Source organism: Talpa occidentalis, unplaced genomic scaffold (genome assembly GCF_014898055.3).
Source record: "Talpa occidentalis isolate TD23 unplaced genomic scaffold, MPIMG_talOcc4v2.1 talOcc4.8, whole genome shotgun sequence".
Classification (NCBI taxonomy): domain Eukaryota; kingdom Metazoa; phylum Chordata; class Mammalia; order Eulipotyphla; family Talpidae; genus Talpa; species Talpa occidentalis.
In genome coordinates this window covers 32,620,421-32,644,246 of record NW_023605194.1, presented here as the reverse complement: position 1 = coordinate 32,644,246, position 23,826 = coordinate 32,620,421, and the positions used below count along the sequence as shown (strand labels likewise).

General features: G+C 40.9%; 1 protein-coding gene across 1 annotated transcript in view; it reads right to left on the bottom strand.

Annotated features, from left to right (window-relative positions):
• The window catches only part of GRID1 (glutamate ionotropic receptor delta type subunit 1), a 598,797-nt gene that overhangs the window by 202,741 nt on the left and 372,230 nt on the right, over positions 1 to 23,826 (bottom strand). The window contains exon 6 of the mRNA XM_054690113.1: positions 8,789 to 8,959. Coding sequence (XP_054546088.1) covers positions 8,789 to 8,959 — 171 coding nt within the window. The remainder of the gene's footprint in view (positions 1 to 8,788; positions 8,960 to 23,826) is intronic.

Sequence of the window (23,826 nt, the reverse complement as noted above, 5' to 3'; positions counted from 1 at the left end):
ACTTCCCCTCTGAAATACAAACCCATAATGGAAATGTTGTTATAAGAGAATGGAAGCCACTCAAAATTGGCTTGGCTTTATTTTTCATCTTTTTTTCAGAAGACGCATCCAAATTGAGAGTCCTTGATGATGTGAAGATTTCTCTTGTCAGCACACTGATAGATCTCCCAGCCACCACTCACCGCTGATGTGACACAACCCCACAGGACTCTCTGAGCTACACCCCCACCTATATGCTCACACACACAGGGGGCACCACACAGCGTGGCCTCAACCAACACCCAGTCATTTTACCCTTTTTCTCTCAGCACTTCTATTCACAATGAATTAAGGTACTTAACAAATATATGAATACAGAGAGGCCTGCAATGAAGAGGAAAAAACAGGATGTGACTCAGAAAGGCCAAAGGGAGCCCTTGCCTGCCACAAGTGTGTTGGCAGGGGGGGTGAACACAGCTCAGTTCAAAAGAATAGGCTTGAGTGATACTTCTTTCTAGATAGGGGGGTGTGTGTGTGTGTTGTGTGTGCGTGTGTGTGTGCATGTATGTGTGTGTGTGTGTTTCACTGTCTCTAAAACCTGGTACCCAGCACCCACTAAGACATGTGGTTGGTGCTCAATATATGCTTGATGGATGGATGCCTGGTGGATGGCTGCGTGATAGATGGCTGGATGAATGGATGAGTAGGTGGATTTCCTGCTAAGAAAGCACAGACTGATCTTGGTTCACAAAAAGAGAACATATAGAAAACAGACAGCAGGAAAGAGATTTGTTGCTTCCAACTTTGACTTGGGAGAAAACCTCCTTTATTCAAACAATTTGCTTCTCATTTATAGCCTAGTCAAAAATGTCTTCCTGAGCCTCACTTGGAGCTGTCTCTGTCTCCTCCACTCACTCCTTCCCCACTGGTAAAACACTGCCTCAGGTAGAGTTTCACACTCCACACTGATCTGTGGCTCCATGGTCTGCTGTCCACCTTCAGCATCCTCACTCAGGCGGCCTGCTAGGTTTACAGCTAGGGATGCAAATGAAGCGGTGCAATCCTCATGATCTGGTTATCCAGAGTAGGATTTTGTGAGGGTAAAGATCAAAAGCTGGTAGTATAAAAGCAGCCTCTGCTTAGGGTCCTTTCCAAGTCCCAACAAACCTAGGAGAAGCCTTTCCTTAGGGTGGGTAGGGGCAGATGACCATCAGGGCTGGGCCATGCTGAACAGCACGATCAAGTGAAGAATGCACAAGGGGAGAGGCTCCCAGCTGCATGGATACTTGCTCACCATGAGTCTTGAAGGGCTAATAGCACAAGATGCAGCAACAGACTAACAGGGTCAGAGGAAGGAAGCCTGGCTTAAAGGAGTCCTTGCCTCTCTACCTCACATTTCTAGTAAGACACAACACAGCATTCATTAGCAAAAGACAGACAGACAATATGGATGGGTCGGTGGATGGTGGGTAGGATCCCAGAGCTCTGGCTGGCCTAGGAACACGGCAACACAAAAGTGCAAGGAATCAAAAAAGAGGCATCTCGGATGAGGGTAGACCTGAGAAGCAAAAGGGTGGCCCAAATATTGAGGCCACAGGCATGGCAAAGGAAAAGACCTGGATGCAAAGCAAAAGACTGGAATCAGATCAGAGATGGAGTCAAGTCAGAAGCAGACAACAGCCAGAGCCAGGAGTGGGGTGCTAAGACTTTCCAGGGAGCCTGTGACCTTGGGGACAGAGCTGGTCCAGTTAGCCACCCTAGGGATGTATGTCAAGTTCCTCTTCCTTGACTGTTTGTGTACATTAGGTGAATGGCCTAGAGGGACAAGCCAGAGATATGGATTCATTACAATCTGAGGCAGTGCATGAATACAGCAAGAGTTCTAGAAATGCATATTGAATGGGCAAATTGAATCTCTACTGCATTTACTTACTGAGCGATGCTGAGCAAGTCATTTAATGCACTAGACTTAGGTTGCTGAAGATAAAATAAAATGTGATGGGTGGCGCTGGAGAGGTGCAGTGGGAAAACTGATTTATCCCCCTGTGAAATGCAGATGGTGATACCCTGTGTGTCCAGTACTGTCTCTCCCCAATGACTCTAAAAGCTTTCCAAGGGTGAGCAGAGGACATATCTGGTCTCTGCAGCTTGAAGCTTAGAAGACTGAGCTAGGAGCAGCCTACATGGTACATATGAAATCACTCACTCGGGCATGTATCTCTGACCTCCCTCAGGCCCCAAAAGGAATGTCATGTCTGCCACAGTCTTCTGGGTCTGAACTGTGTCACAGGACTGCCCTTTCAGGGAAAGACTGTTCCCTGCATATAGGGAGTCCCATAAAATGTGCTAACACAGGAAGGCCCAGATTGGGGGGGCTGGGGGGGGGGGCTTTAAAATATGCTGACTCAGGTTCCTGAAAGGCAGGTGGCTTGGTTCACTGCTATCAAGGTCCTGTCATCTGCATTGAACAGCTAGCTTAGCTTAGCACAACCCATCCTACAATGAGATCGCCCTGGGGCTACAGCGGAACAGGGAAGGGAGCAGGATAACACTGTAGCCCAGCAACGGTAGGCTACAGATTGCCTACAGATCAGCCACCAATTGCCTATCCCCTGGCCAGGCTTAAGCGTTCTGTCCCAGGAAGTTTCCTCATGTCCTCTGTACATGGTCACCTGTTATGGCCACAGTATAGCTCAAGTGTCCTCATTTCTCCCCAGGGAGATGGTTTCCCAGCCTTAGCACCCCCTCTCTCTGTCCTGCACAGAGTACCATCACTCTCTATGGGCTACATCCTGGCTCTCGGCACCCTGGCTGCTGGCCTCCTCAACACTGACCTCCCAACATGTCTTGCTTCTGATCCCTTGCCTCACACACACTGAATTCTTCCCTTACTCTCCTGGGCCTCTGGGCCTTTCCATATGCCATTGTCCCTAACTGAAACCTGCTACAAAATAGCCTTAGAGCTTGTGAGAATTAAGAAGGAAAACATTTGTGGCATGTGTTACACAGGAACTATGTGTTTAATGGGTGTTTGTGGAACTAATGAATGTTTAATGAGCAGTCTTAAATCTTCTGTTAGACTAAAAACACCAATGTAAAGAGATGTCAAAGTATCTGCAAAGAGATCGCCTCTTAGGATATGAGGCACAGAGGAGAAGCCATGCTGGGGAAGGGCAGGGGGCCCTGGGTGGGTATATTCCATGTGGAACTGTCCATTCTGCAATCAAAATCAGGACTGTCATTTCCATGAGATGGAAGAATACCGAGAAGGCTTGATTTCCAAACTCAATTACCTATAAAAGGGGCAGGTCCCCAGAAGGCAAATCAGAAAGATGAGAACACAACTGTGAGAGGCAGAAGACAGAATTCAAGCAGGAGCCCCTGTCTAGGGCTTGCAGTTCTTGAGAGACCCAGACAGACACTCCTGGGTGCCAGATAATTAAAGACAGATAGCATGAAGTCAACCGAGGACCGGGGCTGGGAAAACTGATTTTATTTTTTAAGCATTAGCACCAGAATCCTCATTACATCAGTAACTTTATTGTATTTAGGAAAATACCTTGTGTCAGCAAGAGCAAAGGCTACCGGTAAGATTGTTAAAGTAATCTTCATGAGAAAATAAGAATTTACTTTGGAGTCAAGAACCAGAGGGAGCTATCAGGAAGGGGGGAGGGGAACCAGCACAATGGAAAGGGTGGAGTCTAAAGGGAGTGTGGGACAGACAAGGAAGGGGGGCAGATTTAGAATTTAAGAGGCTGTTTGTGCAGATATAATGCAAATGCCCCAGCTGACCCCCTCTGTGTGCCATGCCATCACTGAGATGTGGATTTGCTGTCTTACTGAAACCAGAAAAGGCACCGATTTCCCATCTGGGTTGGCACTGGGTGGAATAGGAGCAGCCCTGTCAGAAGTCCAGATGATCTGTTTATTTACTGAGTCCCTAGAAGCAGGATTACGGGCAACATTAATGAAAATATAAGGTCCCATGAAATATGCTGAGCTTTTCTGGAGAGCTGCATGTTTCCAATCCTGTCTGGACCTCAGCAGGCTGAGACCTGTGCCCACTCCATCAGACTGGAAGGGAAAGGCCTGCAAGACGATGGCGCTCCCCAGTAGCCAGCTGTCTGCCTTCCTGTGCACAATTTCTTGTCATAAATCTAAGAATTTAAGCAAGTCATATTAGGGTGCTCCAGCCTTGTCTGTCATACTCCAGGGACCAGAGAACTGCCGTGCATCCACATTATCAAGGTAAGGATTATCCTTGAAAGGAAAGAAAGATGAATGGCAGGGCAGGGTCAGAGCCAGACTGGCCAGCTGCATCTCGCCGCCAGACCATTATCCACCCAACACCCAAGCAGGAGACAGGGGAAAAGCTTTCATTAACAAAGCCTGCCTTTCCTCCAGGCTTCTAAAAAGCCCAGTTTTCTCTTCCCTCCATCATTAATCAAGCCAAGTAGACTGTTCAGGGAGACCTCACAGAGGCAAGCAGCAGGAACTGACCTCTGACCAGCTCCTCAGACAGGCTCTGCTCATCCAGCAAAGTCAGACAAGCAGCCAGCAGAGGGTCCAGCTGGGAGGACAAGCTGACACCCAGATGTCACGGCTTGAGAAGTCTATCCCAAGGCGAGGCTTGTGCCAAACTGCTGCGGGTCCACCTGTCCCAGGAGAGGGCACCACGGCCAAGTCAAAAGAGGGAGCAGATGGTAGCAGAGGCCACAGGGGCTCTCAGGGGAGGGGTGGATAGGTGGGAGGAGCATTTGTACACAACCCCACACTCTAAACTCCCAATGCACTTGTGGCCACCTGCCATCAGAAGTTGCCCCCAGGCAGACTACCTGAGTGACTGTCTCTGACAAAGGCATCAGTGACCATGTGTCCCCACATGGTTGTCAATGTGCCACCCAGGTCTTCAGAGGTAAGTAAACCAGCTCTGATATGAGGAGGCTCAGTGATGCACCTGAAAAGGGGATTCTACCAGCAGGTTAACAAAAACCTTGTAACCAGGGAAAAGGACAGGCCGTCCTAAGGAAATAGGAACACATGGGGTGGGGGAGGTTTAAAATGCTTTAATAGACTGAGCAGGGCAGGAGTGATTCCATCTATCAAGCCATTTAGCAATTTTAAAATGCACAAAGAAGAGAAATCCCAAGCAGAGGGAGCATTTTAGAATAATGCCACATTAGGCCCCACAGCTTAATTCAAGGATCAGGCTCCACAGTGACCAGACAACACAGCTTATATCATTTTCCTGTCCCTCTCTGGAAACACATTTGAATATAAATGGGGTGGCAATGTGACAATATGTCTGTTACTTCCAATGCAGCCCTGAAGTCACAGAGTATGTTATAGATTCTTCAGAGCAAGGCTGTCTGTGAAATCTTAGCTAAGTCTCAGGATTCTTAGGGACTGGTTATCACTTTTATTACTGGCTGAGTCAGACAAGCCCTAAACTAACTTGTCAAGAAAACAAGAATGAGAAACATCCAAATAAGACAGTGCTTTGTAGGGAAAATAAACAACAGCACTTCACTCTGGCAAACACAAAGCTTTTGGAACCACTAGAAACCACTTATTTAGGTATTTTTCTTCTAAGGCACTTTCTCTGCACTAAATAGGAACCAAATTGATTTGCTATAATAGTGCTTGGTTGGTTTTAGAACACAGAAAGCCCTGACCACAGGCTTAATAGAAGAAGATGGAGTTTCTGAAGCCAGCTCAGTGGAGAAGCTGAGAGATGGATGATCTTGCAAAATATCGCTGTTCTTGATGGCCCTTGTGAAAACTCCTAACCCAGAGTGATCATCCCCAGAGCATCTAATGGGGGAGGAACTAAAAATGGACTTGAGAGCTCCATTTTCAAAAGGATTTTCATTAATTTCATCAAGACAAAGTTAATAATCCATGACATAAATGTTTTTTTTTTCTTGAGTTGGCTGTTCTAAACATGTTAGAGTCTTCTCGATAAATCTCACAGCTAGAGGCTAGTAGAAATTAGTTTGCCTTCTACACTGTCATTAAGAAAGAAAGAAGTGGTAATAGCTACTGAGGAAACTTGAAGGGAATGGCTTGTAAATGAGATGAATCTACAAACTGCCCAAACGGTTGTCGGGCAGGATGAGTAAATAAATCTACATTTCCCTCTCGTCATACCCTGTGCAAGAAGGCACACACGACAAATGGAGACAGAGATTCCTTTAATAAAATATTTTATGCATAGATATTTAAGAGACTCCCAGAGACAGTTTAACTTGTGTTAAGACCTACGTTCTTAACAGATCTGCCCCATCAGTCTTTATTGAGGGTATCAAGTGAGCAGGGTCTTGTCCGAAAAGCAAATGGGTCTCAAAGACATGCCCTCACCTCTCCCAAGGAAAGCAGCTCTGACTGAATGCGTGTGTGAGTGATGTGGACAGTAAGTGGTTCGCAAGCCTGTGATAAGGAACTGGACAGATAGAAAATGCTGTCCTACCTGCTGTGATTCTTTTAAAAGGCATGCTCAGGAAGACAGGTGCACTATATCATACAAAAAAAAGAAGATGAGGTTGTGTACAATCTTCCCATGGACATCCTGACCACACCTGGCCACTTCTCTCTAAGCATAACTCAGCCTTGTTCCAAATGGGTTTTGTATATTCTCTCACTTAATTTTCATTGTAACTTTAAGGGGTAGGTAATATTTGAATCTCCAATTTATAGAGGAGGAAACAAGATGACAAATAAATAATAAAAATCAAATGATTAGTAACTAGAGTAACTGGGATTTAAACGCAGACAGTCTAACTCCTTATTCTGCTGCGACTCTGGCTATAGCTGCTACTACAGCTAATTGCTGCTAGTATTTATTCTGCTGCTGCTACAGCTACTACTATTGATACTGCTGTGCTATAACTGCGACTGCTACTGTTGATACTACTGTGCTACTACTACTATTGCTACTGCTACTACTGCTGCTGCTATTACTGCCACCACTACTTCCACTGGTGCTACTACTGCTATTGATACTACTGTTATCACTACTACTACTGCTATTGCTGCTGGTACTACTATTGATACTATTGTTGTTACTGCTGGTGATGCTATTACTACCATTACTGACAATAATACTGCTATTACTACTGCTACTACTGCTGCTGTTTGTTATACCCCTATAATTGTAATTGTATGCAACAATTACTACTGCCCCAAATGCCGCTTCTACCATGGCAATCACTGCTTCTACTGCTGCAGCTATTACTCCTACTGCAACTGATGCTGCTCTGCTATTACTACTGCTGCTGCTACTGCTACTAATATTAATGACGCTACTGCAACTACTACCGCTGCGGCCACCCCTGCTACTACTGCTACCTCCACAAGATAGCAGTGATGCCATCTGAAATCTTGTTCTCTAAGTAGTGCCTGGGTTTTAGCAGGAATAGAGAGAGGTAGGGTGGCCAGCGTTCTGGGTCTGATATTTGTATTTATCGCCCTTGATGATGACTAGTCACACACTGCGGAGATGAGACTTGGCTTATCCTCTTAGTCAGTGCGTGTTCCATCTGTGCAGTGGAGAGTGGCCCCTCCTTTGCTCCTCAAGTAGTGGGAGTGCAGTGTGAATATGTGAGAACTGGAAAAAGAGATGGAGAGAGGGGAGGAGGGCTATGGAGCAGGGCAGGGGCAAGGCTGGCATGGTTCAGAGACTGATGAAGCTCTTCAAGGAAGAGAAACTGGGGAGACCTTCCAGGGGGTAAAAACCTCCCATGGTCTGTCCCACAAGAATAAGGATATGAGGGGATTTCCTTTTCCTTCCTCACAAGTGGGGGTGTGGAGATGGGCCGCACTGCTGGAAGTCACATCATCACTCTGCTTCCATCCACATGGAAGGTGAGAGGAACAAAAACTGAAGCTCAGTGAGGGGGACTTATTTTGTCCTCAGCTATTCTTCCTAACTACAGAGTAGAAGGTTCCTGGAAAGGACATTGTCCACTCTCCTGTCCAATTCAACTTGTCACCACTTTAGAAAGACCCCAGACAATCTGAGGGCTCCCTGGAGAGATGGGGTAGGAGGCATGGGAGTTACTCCAGCTAAAATCAGTGTCTGCTGTGTTTCATCATCAACCAAGATTCCAGTATTCACCATCAGTTGGTGCATGTTTCTGCCCCCGCCCCCCGCCCTCTACCAACATAAGATGATCCCACATCCTACTCCCAGGCCCCAAGACAGGTTAACACAGACTGCTTCTATGGCAAGGGAGTGACGCAAGGACAGACCATAACCCCTTTGTGTCTCTCACCTTGGAAGGAACAGAACAGGTCTCTGCTTAGCTGGGACTCAGTGTCCTGATTGACCTAAGCCATAATACCAGAAGATGAGCTGAGACAGATCTAGTTGTTTCCCTTAAGCCATAATATTGATCATATTATTGACTTCCTACAAGGAAGAGTCTAAACTAGGTTCAAAGCAATGACTCCCCATGGGAAGGCTCCATCCCCAGCCTCCCCAAATGAACTCATCCCACACCAGGCAGCCATCAGAAAAGCACATGAGACAGGAATCTCCTTACTCCTTAAACATCTAACTTTTAAATACAAGAGGCACCCTTATGAGCTAAAATGCCCTGTCTGCTGACAATAGGCATAATTGCCTAATAATGCTGCCCATAGGCACTGCCTAGTCGACCGGTTTTAATTTCAGCAATGACAGAGTTCTAGTAATTAAAGTCAGTGGGCAGTGGGGTTTAGCTAGAGCTGAAGCATATCATTGGCTGTGGGAGGCTGAGGGTATGAGTAAGACTCCCTCCTGGAGGGAGCTCAGGAGGCAAGCACTGACCTGCAGCATCTGGAGGTAGCCTTCCTGGGGGTCACAGAGCAGGGATGAGATGCGGTGATTATTCCTCATGCACTTCTGGTTGTCCTTTGCAGACGGGAAGATTTGCCTGACCACGGTCATCCTGCCAAGGGCACTGTGGACCAGATCCAGGATCTCTGGGTCGCTGATTTCCTGAGAAGATAACCAGCACAGTGCTTACCATCAACTCAAGAACTGTGTCTGCTGAAGGCCTTTCAGGAAATCTTTACTTAAGATGAAAGGCTGAATTGTTAATGTCAAAAGGGTTAATAATTGGGCCCAGGTCACATAGCTCATTATTTACAAATATTTGTTAACTCTAATATGTAAACATCTTCCCTGAAGGCTGGAAAAACATGTTTATAGCAAACCATGAATCCATTGATTTCAATGAAGTCAAGTTCTTAAGAATCAGTTCTGTCTAATGTCGTGATAGACATTCATTGTGTTAGGAGGAAAGGATGTCTTGAGCTAAATCCATACAGACTTTGTGGACTCCACCCTCACTCCAGACCAAAGCCATCAAGACACTGGAAATGACAGATCCCATCATCACCAAAGGGAGGGTTGCTGGGACCTGAGGGCAGAGTTAAGCTGCCAGGTTTGGTATAAAATCTGACATGTGGGCCTTGCAGCTCACTCACTCTTGGCTTCACGGCTCTTGGCTCTCCACCAGCTCTCAGCTTGCCATTGGGATTCCAGGTCAGTGGAATGGATAAGACACATTTAAGACTTTATCTCCCTCTTTTCTCCCTGAGTTGTACATTTCCTCATTTCCCCTTCCCTTGTAAATAAACCTTTTATTAACCTTTTGTGTGGGCCTACAGTTGAGTATTACTAAATCCTTTTTAAGTGCACGGGTGAGGACCCACAGTCAGAAAACCCATTTTATATTGAGGTTTCCCTGTAACAATTGGATGTAAAGGCTAAATTTCCAGTTGGGAGTTATCTACCTAGTCTACACAAATAAATCTGGAGTTCTCTAACTTAGATGACAAAAATGCAATGCACATCCTCTAATTATTTAATAATTTGATTCAGTGTTTAAAAAAGATCTGTATACAAAATTTGAAAATATTCATTTATTCATTCACTGCACAAAATCTACCAAGCATTCCTCTGTGGTTTGTACTGTACTGAGCACTGGGGTTACAGCCATGAAGGAGTCAGGTCTCATCCCATCCAATGAGGCTCAGGATCATAATCATAGGGTAAAGTATTCTGAGTGATGTAATAAGGAAATATAGGAGGAAGGAAACCCATTCCATTGTGATTTTCATGGTAGATAGCTCATTAGGCTCTTTTCCATATATATTATTATATTTGGTACTTACAAAAATGCTAGGAATTTTATAAGGTAGAGCCTATTATTATCCCATTTAAAAGGAGCACTCTCAAGCACAGAAATAGCAAAGGGAGCAGGCCACAGGGAACTCTTCCCAGAACGTGTCTTTTATGAGAAAGTGGCACTTAAGCTGAGTCTAAGCTTAAGATGGTGTAGCACCTGCCCGCTGTGGCACCCGTTCCTGGTAGAAGCAGCAGGTCTTATGGAAAGCCACAGCCTTCCCAGACCTGAAGGGCAGGGCTACTGGCCCTCGTGTTTGTTTGGGGGTGAGTGGGGGCAGAAAGGAGGCATGGTGAAAGGCAGACTTGGAGTTGTGTTCAGGCCAGAAGCTGGTAGGAATCTACAAAAGCCACTAGAACACCCACACGAAGGGTCACAAAGAGAAATTTATTTGACACAAGCAAGCCATAGTCAGGTTTATATTTTTAAAAAACTCTGGCAGCTGAAGAGAGAATTATAGAGGAACAAAATTTCCATGGCTAGGAGCAACCACACAAAGTGAAAACTCACATGCACCAAGGGTTTCTGTGGTAGGAGAGAATCAGTTAAGAAAATCTCTGGCTCACTGAAAAAGTGACTAAATCGGTGGTTGGTTGCAAGTCAAAATTTTAACTGTGAATAACTTTTTTAAAATAAGTCTTCAGTCTTCCTCCTCCAGTGACACAATCCAGCTTTGAGATAATAAGATGGTATAAATGGAGTGAATGAGGTGATGGAGTTAGAAATGAGTGATAAGGGTTTCAGAATCACTTAAGCAGGAGTGTAACATGTTTGAGGGAAATGGTAACTAATGTATTTCAGTTACTGAGAGGCTGAAATATAGGTCTCAGGCAACCACATGCTGGAACTGGCAGAAAGTAGGAAATCTAGAAAGGTAAACTTGCTAAGTGTTCATAGTGCCCACGCATGTCAAACTGCAGTAATCTCAAAAGAAAAGAAAAACATATTGAATCTATGTTGAACTTTGTATTTTTTTTAAAGATTTATTTATTTATGCATACAGGAACTGGGGTACAGGCCAGAGGTGTGGGTGGTAAGAGGATTCACCAGAGACAGAGTGGGGAGCAGAACAGGCAGATTGACCAAAGTACACTGCTGAGGCGAGCAGCGGGCGAGTCAGGAGAGGTCTTCTGCACCATGTGGGTAGTTCCCTGACCGGGGATCAAACTCGTACTGCAGTGGCTACAGACAGCTTCACAGGTTGCATCTCAACCCCTTGCGCCACCAGAGAGTCCCTGAACTTTGTATTTTAGACAAAAGTTCTTTGAAGGGAAGATGATCTTGTTGGACAGGGACCAAATGTGGGGAAATTGTGGGGGTTACATCTCTCAGGATGACTGGGAGAGACAGCCCAGAACACAGGAAATGGACTTCAGGAAATGGAGCAGAGACTGTAGTTGAGTTTGGGTGTTTGTGCTCTGCTCTTAGCTGTCCTCCTAAAGGAGGCCCTGCCCTGCACATGATTGTAGGATGAGAGAAATGACATGACATTCTTATCTAACAGAAAGCAGAAATACAAGGAAGAGCAATGAGTTGTGTAGTTAGCTTTACTTGGAGAAGGAATAGAGGATTTGGGAAAGGGATTTTTATCTAGAAAAAAACAAGAGGTCATAAAGAACATCTTTGAAATTATATATGGGGGCAGTTCATCAGAGTCAACATGCCTTGAGGAGCAAACAGATGTGTCAAATAACATTTTTCTCACTTAAGTCTTGACACCAGACTCACTGTAGAAATGCTTTTATTAAATTTCTCCTATGTCCTCAACTTCCCGGAGACAGTCAGTGAGCACTCCCCACTGCACCCCAAGCAGGATCCCTGAAATCTCTAGAGTCATTGTATGACTCTGCCATTGTATGACTCCAAGGCACACAGCAGCTTTCTGATGTCACCAGCACCTTCTCTGGCAGTCTGCGACAGCACCTGGAGTAAGCGACTAAATGAGCCAGGGCAAACTCAACACAACCAAGGGGCTCAGTCCCTGCCCCAGCAGCCTGGGTCTTCAAACTGTTCCTTTCTCATATTGCTCTCTCAAGACTCCTTGAGGGTTTGGCACCATATCCTAAAGCCATCAGCTGCCATATGCCTTCCCCACAGATCTCTACAGACCTTTCTGCCTCCCATGGCCCAGCTCTCTTTCACTTGCTCTGCATCTTTTGCTCGTCCCAGCTGAACATTCCTTGCAGACAGATGAGCAGAAGCAGCAAGACAATGCGCATATACTGTGTGGCCTCCGCCAACCTCCCTGAAGTCAGGAAGGCACAGCAGAAACAGTAACACATCACACCCAGATGCCCACTGAAGTGTGCAGCCTCAAAATTAATCTTGCTTATTATATTACTTTTTAAGCTTATATTGTGAAATATATCTGAGCATATGAACATTATAAACATTAAGTGAGAATAATAAAATGATTTCAGTGTGCCTTCCGTCAAGCTATGAAATAAAATGTACCCTGTAGCTTAGTTGGATGCCTCCTCCCCAAATGCTTACTCTTTCCTTCTCATCAAGAACTGCTTTGGATATGCTCTGACTTATGTAAGTAACCCAAATAATGTACAACTTAGTCTTCATGCATTTTGCTTAGCTTTGTGTAAGTCAGTCGGCATGCCTCCTGGAATTGTGTTTTAACACAATTGTTCTCAAAGGCTGTCGTATATTAGCATCTCCTGGGGAATCCAATAAAGTCACAGGGGCTCAGCCCTGCCCCACTTCAACAAACAATACCTCTCCATTCTCCATTAGCTCTCCAGATAATTCTAATGCTCACCAAGGTCTAAAACCCACTGGTCCGCATGATGTTTTTGTGATCTATTTATGGAGGTGGGTGAAGCTTTTCTAGACTTCATTTTCACACTTGTACACTATTGCATTGTATGACTCTGCCAAAATTTATTCACCCTATTGTCAATTATCATTTGCATGTGCTTGCTTGCCTTTACAAACCAAATTTCTATGGACATTGTCCTTGTGGTTGTGTCCTGATGCACTCGTATCAGAATTTTTCTAGTTTATACGTAGAAAAAGAATTCCTTGATAAGGCCTATATAAACATTCAGATTTAAGAGGTTATATGATTTAAGAGGTTATATCAAAGTGACCATACCCACGTCCAGTCATAAATTATGATACAGTTCTGTTGTTCTGCATCTTCCCATACCTAATATTGTGTGACTTCCTAATATTTGCCAATCTGTTGTGTTTAAATGGTATGTCATTGGACTTTAATTTCTACATCCTTCATTCTTAATCGAGTTAAATATCTTTCAGACATTTATGAATCATTTGTCTTTCCTTTTTTGTGCTTGCACATTGGCCCAATTTCCATCAGTTGGGTCTCTAACATACTGATTTTGTGGGACTTTATTTAAAAATTTTGGATACTACACATGCTACAAATACCTTCCCTAATATCTAGAAGGCTTTATTTTTTAATTAAAATTTTTATAGTGATTTTACTTGGTTTTTCTTCTTTGCCCTAAGTCTTCTTTCCCTAATAATTCAGCCATTGCAGCTAACCTTTCAGGTGATTGGCTTAAGCTGGTCACAATGTCTCTCTACTCTTTCTTCTCCCTAAAGCATCTAGAGTCACGTGCCTCCACTCATTTCTAATAATCTTTGTGTGCTCTCTCTTAGGTTGATACCAGAAGTTTGTCTCGCTTATAAATCCTGTTTTTAAAAAGTAAGTTTTGATTTAATTGATATTCTTTTCTGTGTTGGTTTTCTATTTCATTCATTTCTATTTCATTTTTCTGTATGGTTTTTATTTTTCTGTTATTTTTGGGCTTATTTTGTGGTTATTCTGCTAACTTTTTTATTATGAAGCTTAGCTTTTGAAAATTACACCTTTTGTCTTTTCTCAGGAACTAGTTAAGAGTGTAAGTCTATACCTAAACACTGTTTTAGCTGTGTCCCTTAAGTTGTCATATATTAATTTGACCATCATTTGTAAGATTCTGTTTCCTAACAAATTACATGCATAATGTGCTAGGGATGTTTTCCAAAAATTCCAAACATTTGTAGTAAAGTTCACTTGGAAATGTAAATTGAACAAGGCTAATCTTTTAAAATTTAATGAACCTGTTTTGTGTTCCCAGCATGTAGTCAGTTGGCATGAATATTTCCTGTCTAGCTGTTTTCAGTGGTGGTAATATTTTTAGGCCCATTAGATCAAGGAACTGTCTATTCCTTTTTATATGCAGTTTATATTTTCAAAAACTCGAAAAACATATTTTCAGATTCTTACTAGGTACACACAAATTTAGAATTATAACTCCTTATTGAATTGAACCTTTTATCTCTTTAGATATCCTCTTTATTTCTAATATTTTGGTTACTATCTGCCTGCGCTAATATCTTCCATTTCTTTGTGGTCAATCTTTCTCTGTCTCACATTTTAACTGGGACACATAGATGCAAATGTGGTAGTTTTTAATATTTTTCTTTGACTTTTTTAGTAGAAATCTCATCCCATTTACATCGGACTATGATTCCTTATATATTTGGAGTGATTTCTATCCTGATTTATATTATTGTGTTTGTTTTCTTTTTTGATTCCCCTTGAAATTTTTTTCTTATTTTACCCTCTTTCAAAAGTTATATTCTCTATATTATTTTTCCATTGGTCATCTTAGGTATTTCAGTATGCATGATTAATGTATGAAGTTAATCACTAATTTTACCATTATCCCACAATGCTGCTTATAAAATCACCATCATCCCAACTAATGTGACAATGTTCAACATTTCAGTTCTGTCTTTCATTCAGCCTTACTATTACACATAATTACCTTTTCTTTATACAGTTAATATTTGTCTACCTAGTCAATATCTATCAATCTATTCATGAGATATTCTCTCCTTGATCTCAAACCTTAAATCTGGAATAATTTTTTTCTCTGGAAGTATATTATTTACAATTTCCTTTAATGGGATTTGATTGAAATAAACTTAATTTGTATTTGCTGGAAAATGTCTTGCTTTTGATCTCATTCTTGATAGATGAAGTTCTAAGTTGACTACTACTTTCTCTTAGCACATTTAAGATATATAACATAATCTTCTGGCTTCCACTTTTGCCCAGTGTGTTAGTTCCTTATTGTTACAATAACAAATTGTCAACAACTTAGTGGTTTAGGAAAAAAAAAAAAAAAAAAAAAAAAAAACAGAAGAATTTGACTCTTTTCAAAATCCTGGAGGTCAGAAGTCCAAAATCAATCTCACTGAGCTGAAATCAAGATGCTGGTAAGGATGCACTCCCTCCAGTAATGCTAGGGAAGACTCTGTTCCTTGCCTCTTGCCTCTTATACCTTCTGAGGGCTGCCAGAATTTCCTGGCTTGTTTTCACATCACTGTGATCTTCCTCCATGGCTAAATTGCCTTCTTCTCTATATTTAAATCTCCCTTTTATGAGGGCACTTGAGATTGTATTTAGGGCCCACTAAGATAATTCAAGAAAATTTCTCAATCTCTGGGTCATTAATTTAATCACTTCCACAAATCTCTTCAACCACATATAAGGTAACACACTCAGTTTCTAGGGATTAGGCCATGGATTTCTCTTGGGGCCATCTCTCAGTCCACAATCTCAGACATGAGGGATTAGTTTAATTGGCATTTCTTTCAAGATGATTTATGCTTTCTCTCTGGGTGTTCTTTACATTTTCCATTGTTTCTGCAGTCTGCAAACACCCTATGATGTGCCCAGCTGTGTGTGTGCTTTTTAATTTTATTCTGCCCCTGATATGGGATTTGGTTTCTTTCAATAATTGTAGAGAATTCTAAACTATAACATCTTTTAGCATTACTTCTTTTCCATTATTTCCTATTTCCTTCTAGAGATCCAATCAACAGTGTGTTAGATCTTATCATTATATCTTCCTATATCTTCTACATTTTTCATCTCTCATTTCTCTGGGCTACATTCTAAATCTCTTCATATTTTCCAGCTCACTAATTCTCTCTGTTTATGTATTAATTTGATGTTTCTTGCTAACTTCAATTATTTGGTTTTTAATTTCCTGAAGTTCTATTTATTTTTCTCAATTTTGCCTCTTTTTAAAATGTCTTTTATTCCTTGCTAACATTTTCTATTTTTGAGACATATTTAAAAATATTTATTTAATATTGTATGCCAGATCATCCTAATATCTAAAGTGATTTCAGATTTGATTAAACTGTCCTTGTTTTCCATTCTTACTCAGGATAACATGCTGCTTCTTTCTCTCCTTATCCTCTTTTGCTCTCCCCATTTTCTTTTTCCTTCTTTTCTTTCTTCCTTCCACCCTTCTACACGCCCTGCCCTCCCTTCCCTTCTTTCTCTCCTTCTCTCTCTCTCTATTTACAACCTTATTTTCCTTAGAACTTCTTTATTTTTTGAAGTCTGACTGGAATTTGCATTACACAGAGAATATCAATTCTTGCTTCTACCACCTACCCAGAAGCACTGCTAATCTATAACTACAGAAATTAATATTAAATTCTACTCTGGGTTCTGTTACGCATCAGAGGTGCTGTGACTTGGATCACAAACCTGCACAAGGGTTGTCACTTCTCAAGATGTTGCCCCTCTATTCCACTCCAATGCGGAGACAGAAAATTTTCCTTGCTATCTCCTTCTGGAGAGTGGGTTCTTCTCTCATTAGTCCTACACTGAAGTGCTAACTTTTCAGCTTTATTTGGAAATCTGTCATTGGCTCTGGACCATATGTTCTACCTTAAGAACCAAAGCTCAAGTTCTCCCTAGTTTGACCAATTAGCTTAAGGTAAAAACTAAATTTGCAACTCACATATTTCTCAGTTTCCATTTTAATTTTATATGTGGCCTCTACACTCAACAAGTCGATGATACATCTTAAAATATTTTTCAAGGGCCTCCCCAGTGGCGCAACGGTTAAGCGCTGGGCTGCGAAGCTGCCCGCAGCCTCTGCAGCACCAATTCCAACCCCGGCCGCTGGCGAGGGTCCCACATGGCACGAAGACCTCTCCTGTCTCACCTGCTGCTCCCCTCAGCAGTGTATTTCATTAGTCTGCCTGTTCTGTTCCCCGCTCCAGCTCTGGTGAATTCTCTCACTCTCCCACATGTCTGACTATACCCAGTGCTTGTATAAATAAATAAATCTTTAAAAAAATTGAAAAAAAAATATTTTTCAAAATATACTTATCATTATTAAATCTTTTCCCTTGGGAGAGGCATTCAAGCAAATTATTTTTCTATAAAGTCGTGCACCTAATTCCTTTATATAGAATTTGGGTTCTTCACTAAACCCAAAAAAAACGGAGTACACATTTTTCTCAAGCACACACGGATCATTCTCCAGGATCGATCACATACTGGGGCACAAGACAAACATCAACAGATACACCAAGATTGAAATCATACCAACCATCTTTTCTGACCACGAAGGCATCAAACTAGAAATAAATCATAAAAAGAAGGCAAGGAACTATCCTACCTCATGGAGATTAAAAACCACACTACTGGAAGACCACTGGACTAACGAGGAGATCAAAGAAGAAATTAAAAAATTCTTTGAATTGAATGACAAGGAGGACACCAATATCCTAAATGTATGGGATGCAGCAAAAGCAGTAATAAGAGGAAAATATATAGCAATAGAAGCTCACATCAAAAAACAAGAAAGAACTCAAAGAAACAACCTAATCTCGAAGCTCAAAGATCTAGAAAAAGAACAACAAAAAAACCCCAAAACCAGTAGAAGAAAAGAAATAATAAAAACCAAAGCAGAAATAAATGAAATTGAAACTAAAAAAACAATCCAAAAGATCAATGAAACCAAGAGCTGGTTCTTTGAAAAAAATAAATAAAATAGACAAACCCCTAGCCAGGCTCACAAAGGAAAAAAGGGAGAAAACACAAATACACAGGATCATAAATGAAAGAGGAGAAATCACAACGGACACAGCAGAAATCAAAAGAATAATCAGTAACTACTATGAAGAGTTATATGGAAACAAGTTTAACAATCTAGAGGAGATGGACAAATTCCTACAACTCTACAATCACCCAAAGCTAGATAAAGAAGAAATAGAACACCTAAACAGACCAATTACAAGCAGCGAAATTGAAATGGTAATCAAAAACCTCCCCAAAAACAAAAGCCCAGGACCTGATGGATTTACAAATGAATTCTACCAAACATTCAGAGACGAATTAGTGCCAATCCTTCACAAACTCTTCCAAAAAATTGAGAAGGAAGGGACAATACCAAACACGTTCTATGAAGCCAATATTACACTAATACCAAAACCGAATAAGGACAACACAAAAAAGGAAAACTATAGGCCAATCTCCCTAATGAACACTGATGCAAAAATCCTCAATAAAATTTTAGCTATCAGAATCCAACAATGTATCCATAAGATAATTCACCACGACCAAGTTGGATTCATTCCAGGGGCACAAGGATGGTTTAACATCCGAAAATCAATCAACGTTATCCAACACATCAACAAAAAGAAATATAAAAACCATATGATAATATCAATAGATGCTGAGAAAGCTTTCGACAAAGTGCAACACCCATTCATGAAAAAAGCCCTTGAAATTCTTGGGATACAAGGAACATACCTCAACATCATAAAGGCCATCTATGACAAGCCAACAGCCAGTATCATTCTCAATGGTGAAAAGCTGAAAGCAATTCCATTAAGATCTGGAACAAGACAAGGATGTCCACTCTCACCACTGCTTTTCAATATAATACTGGAAGTCCTAGCCAGGGCAATAAGACAAGAGAAAGACATCCAAGGAATCCAAATAGGAAAAGAAGAAGTCAAACTATCACTATTTGCAGATGATATGATAATATACATAGAGAACCCCAAAAAGTCCACAGAAAAACTAATTCAATTCATCAATCAGTTCAGTAAAGTGGCAGGATACAAAATCAACACGCAAAAGTCAGTAGCCTTCCTATACACAAACAATAAATCTGAAGAAGAAGAAATCAAAAAAACCACCCCTTTTATTATCGAAACAAAAAAAAATCAAATATTTGGGAATAAATCTAACAAAAGAGGTAAAGGACCTATACAAAGAAAACTATAAAACACTGTTAAAAGAAATAGAAGAAGACACAAAGAAATGGAAAGACATCCCCTGCTCATGGATTGGAAGAATAAACATTATTAAAATGGCCATCCTACCAAAAGCAATATACAGATTCAATGCTATTCCAATCAAAATCTCAATGGCATTCTTCAAAGAAATAGAACAATTATTGAAGAAATTCATATGGAATCACCAAAAACCCCGAATAGCCAAAGCTCTACTGAAAAAAAAAAGAAGGGAATGGAGGCATCACACTCCCAGACTTCAAACTCTACTACAAAGCCATAATCATCAAAACTGCATGGCATTGGAACAAGAACAGACATACAGACCAAAGGAATCGAATAGAAAATCCAGAAATAAACCCACAGATTTATGGTCAACTAATCTTTGACAAAGGAGCAAAGACTATGCATTGGAGCAAAGAAAGTTTGTTCAATAAATGGTGCTGGGAAAACTGGGTCGCTACATGCAAAAGAATGAAGCTTGACCACTACCTCACACCATACACAAAATCAACTCAAAATGGATTAAAGAACTAGACATAAGACCTGAAACCATAAAATACATAGAAGGAAATATAGGCGAAACACTACGGGATTTGCACATCAAAGACATCTTTACAGACACATCACCCAAAGCAGTGATAGTGAAGGCAAAGATAAACAGCTGGGACTACATCAAATTAAAGAGCTTCTGCACAGCAAAAGAGACAATAACAAAAACAAAGAGAAACCCCACCAACTGGGAGAACATTTTGGCACCCAACACTAATGATAAAGGACTGATCACAAAAATCTGCAAAGAGCTGATGAGACTCAGCAACAACAAAGAAAATAATCCAGTCAAAAAATGGGCAGAAGAGCTAAAAAGAAACTTCTCTGAAGAGGAAATGCAAATGGCCAACAGACATATGAAAAAATGTTCAACATCACTTGTAATCAGGGAAATGCAAATCAAAACTACCATGAGATACCATCTCACACCAGTGAGAATGGCACATATTAAAAAAACTAGCAACAACAAATGTTGGCGAGGGTGTGGAGAAAAAGGAACTCTTCTGCACTGTTGGTGGGAGTGCAAACTGGTCCAACCACTATGGAGAGCTGTGTGGAGATTTCTGGACCTACTAAACATAGAGCTTCCATATGATTCAGCAATTCCACTCCTAGGTATTTACCCAAAGGACACAGAAACATCAATTCCAAAGAGCACCTGCACCCCTATGTTTATAGCAGCACTGTTTACAATAGCTAAGCTTTGGAAACAACCCAAATGCCCAAAAATAGATGACTGGATCAAGAAGATGTGGTACATATATATCATGGAATATTACTCAGCATTCAAAAAAGATAAACACATGCAATTTGCAGCAACATGGATGGCGGTGGAAGGGATCATGCTCAGCGAAATAAGCCAAAAAGAAAAAGAAAAATACCGGATGGTCTCACTCATAGCAGGAATCTAGAAAACTTAAATAAGGGACCAGGAAAATGAACATAAGAAAGTAAAAATCAAAATCAACAAAAAACTATGTACCAGAGACACTTTTTGGGGGGTGGGGGGCGGGAGGGGAAGGATTGGGGTCAGAATGGGGCGTTTGCAATTGTATGGGGGAATATAAAAATAAAATTTATTATTTAAAAAAAATAAATAAATAAAGTGAAAATAGGCAAGCTTAAAAAAAAAAAAAAAAAAAAAGAATTTGGGTTCTTTAAGGTATGACCCTGCCATTTTTCTGGGATATACACTTATCACACAATCTCCTCAGATGTCTTGGCTGTGTGACTGACTAAAATTCAGTGTTTATACTACAATTTATATTTGCTTCATCTAATTTTTTCCAAAGTCCACTGTCATTACTATTAAAAAGAGGATTATTTCTGAGGGACCTAAGGGAAGCATGTTCAACCTGTTCCATTGGGTCATTCCCCAAATGTGTTCTTGAACTACCTCACTGTTGTTGGTATAAGAAGGTAAATGTTCTGTGAATTCTACAATGTTTTGTCTGTTGCTCCAGAAATACTTCCCCCGACCTACCCTGTAACTTTTCCTACCGCAGTCTACTAGGTTCTGCCCATAAGTCCTCTATCATAAGTACTGCTGATTCAAGACATTACCACATTACCTTTGTAAGAGATGACAATGAATTGGACAGTGGTAGGTGCAAATGAATGATGTTTAGAGATAGTTAACACGTAGAATATGGAGCACATGTTGATTGATGGGATTGGAATAGTGATGGCAAAATACTGCTAGACCTAGCTCCTTTGTCAAAGGAAGAAATATTTGATAACAAAAATACAGCAACAACTAAAACAAGCAGAGAAGACAACAGAGATGGAGTTCACAGTTAACCTCACATCCTTCTTGCCAATCATCAAGAAATAAAGGTTCTTTTGTGTCTTGTAGCATACTTAATGGTTGATTTCTATGAAAACAATAAAATGTAAGCCTTGCTTCATGCACTGAATAATAAAAATACTCATTGTTTCTAACTTTGTATAGGGAATGATGAAGCTTAGAAAATCTTCATTTTAAGTCAAATGAATTACTAGGAAACCTCTACAAATCTCTATTGAACTTACAAAAACTTAAGACTAAAGAAAAGCTAGGGGAATTCTAAAGAAGAAAAGCTAATCTTCACATCTACCCAGAGGGCACATACTTAATTTACTGATTGAAAGAAAAATCATGCACTTATAGAGCACAGTAAGGAGCAGAATGAAATCTGATTGCCTCAATTCGGGGGCAATACGTGTTTTCAGCCAAGGTCTCTGGCTGGCTTCAGGGGTACTGGTGGGGCAGGGGGTGTTCCCCAATTCAAAAATGGTCATTTAAATAAGGAGGTGTGCATTTTCCTGAGGGGAAAGTCCATGGGCTGTATCAGATTTTCAAAGAAGTCCTTGACCCAACAAAGGTGATGAACAATTGATATGGTCTTGAAGTGCTCCTTGTTGATAAGTATGAGAAGAATAAAAGTGATGATGACACTGTCGGCAGGACAAATTGCAGATAGGTTTTCAGTATCTGTCAGACTCAGTAGCCTCTTCCTTATTTTCATTCCGGTCTCCAATGTAATAACAACATCATCAACAAGTGACGTCTCAGAAGCAATGGAATTCATATGATGAACTACTATACAGCTACAAAAATGACTTACAGTATCACATTATTACCTATATATATGTAGATAGAAGACTTAAGGAAAACAAAAAAGAAAGAAAAGGAAGAACATGTTACAGAATGATGTATCCAATAAGGTACATTTGCAATAGAAATATATGTAATAAAAACTTAGATGTGAAGGACACACACACTGACTTCAAGAGAGTAACTGGTTGGGAAGTAGAGGTAGATAACAAACAGTTTCTCTGTCTTCCTGACAGCTTTGCCCTGCCTCTTCTATGATGGTGTTACCTTAGTGTAAACAGGTGCCCAGCCCAGGATTCAAGATGATGGAAGTTTACACTTATATGCAGAACCAAAGGTACATCCTGCTTGTCTGAGCTAGCCTGGGTGGTCCTACCACATGAGTAGATTTAGGTGAAGGTATGTGACTCCATTTTTGGCTGATGATATGTAAGGGGCTTCTCCTTGGAAGATGCTGAAGAGACTTGCTCAATCATAGGAAGACCAAGATGAGACAGAGCCTTTCTGCCTCTGGAGGTTGAATCATGGGACAATTCCAGAGGAGGGCAAGCCCAGCACACTGAGGACAAGAGACAGCAGTCCTGGGAATACTATTTATACTATGAGTTACCCTCCAACAACCTTGGGTCTTATCACTGAGCCTCCTTCAGGGAAAGATAACATTCTCAAAACATTTAAGGAAATTAGATCCAGATTTTTGTCACTTATTATGGTACAAAAAAAAAAAAACAACCCTGACTAATACATAATTTAATGGAACTGGTGAGTGGGTAAAGATTATACCCCAATTATATCTTGAAATGGTTTATTTCTAAAAAATTGAGATCTCTAATGCGGCAAAATTTGAATGGTAAACATGTAGGTGTTGGTTACATCATGATCTGTATCTTTTAAATTTCTTAGAAATTTTTATTTAAAAGAGAAAATCTCTGCAAAAGTCCAAATCTGAGTGGCAAACTAGCAATTAAATTGGTAAAGATCTCCTCTTTCTAAATATAAATTTTGGTAAACCAGATGTAAATCTCATGCACAAATAAGCTTTGTGTATGATTTTCAAGATGTCAGTAAAATTACTGCACCTTCTGATATCAGGGGGAAATATTATTAAACATTTATATAGAGCTCTAAACTTATTTAGGGCTGCGTAATCACATTATTAGTCATTTCCTTTTATTCCTTAGAAAGACCCAGATCTATCAAACATCTGTGTGATACCAGCATCATTCCATCTCTAGAGAAATAATAAAGTTTATTTTCCTCCTAAAAACCATGGTGTCAGTAATCTAAAGTTGATGATAGCAGAGAAACTTTACAGACAAAGCTGGTTTGAAGGAAGATACCAACAAAGTCATGATGAAAGAATTATTCCCTTCAAAGTCAACAAGCATTTCAGAATGTCGCTTATATTCAAATTGCTATGGAGGGGGGGGGGGCGGAGCAACATGGCGG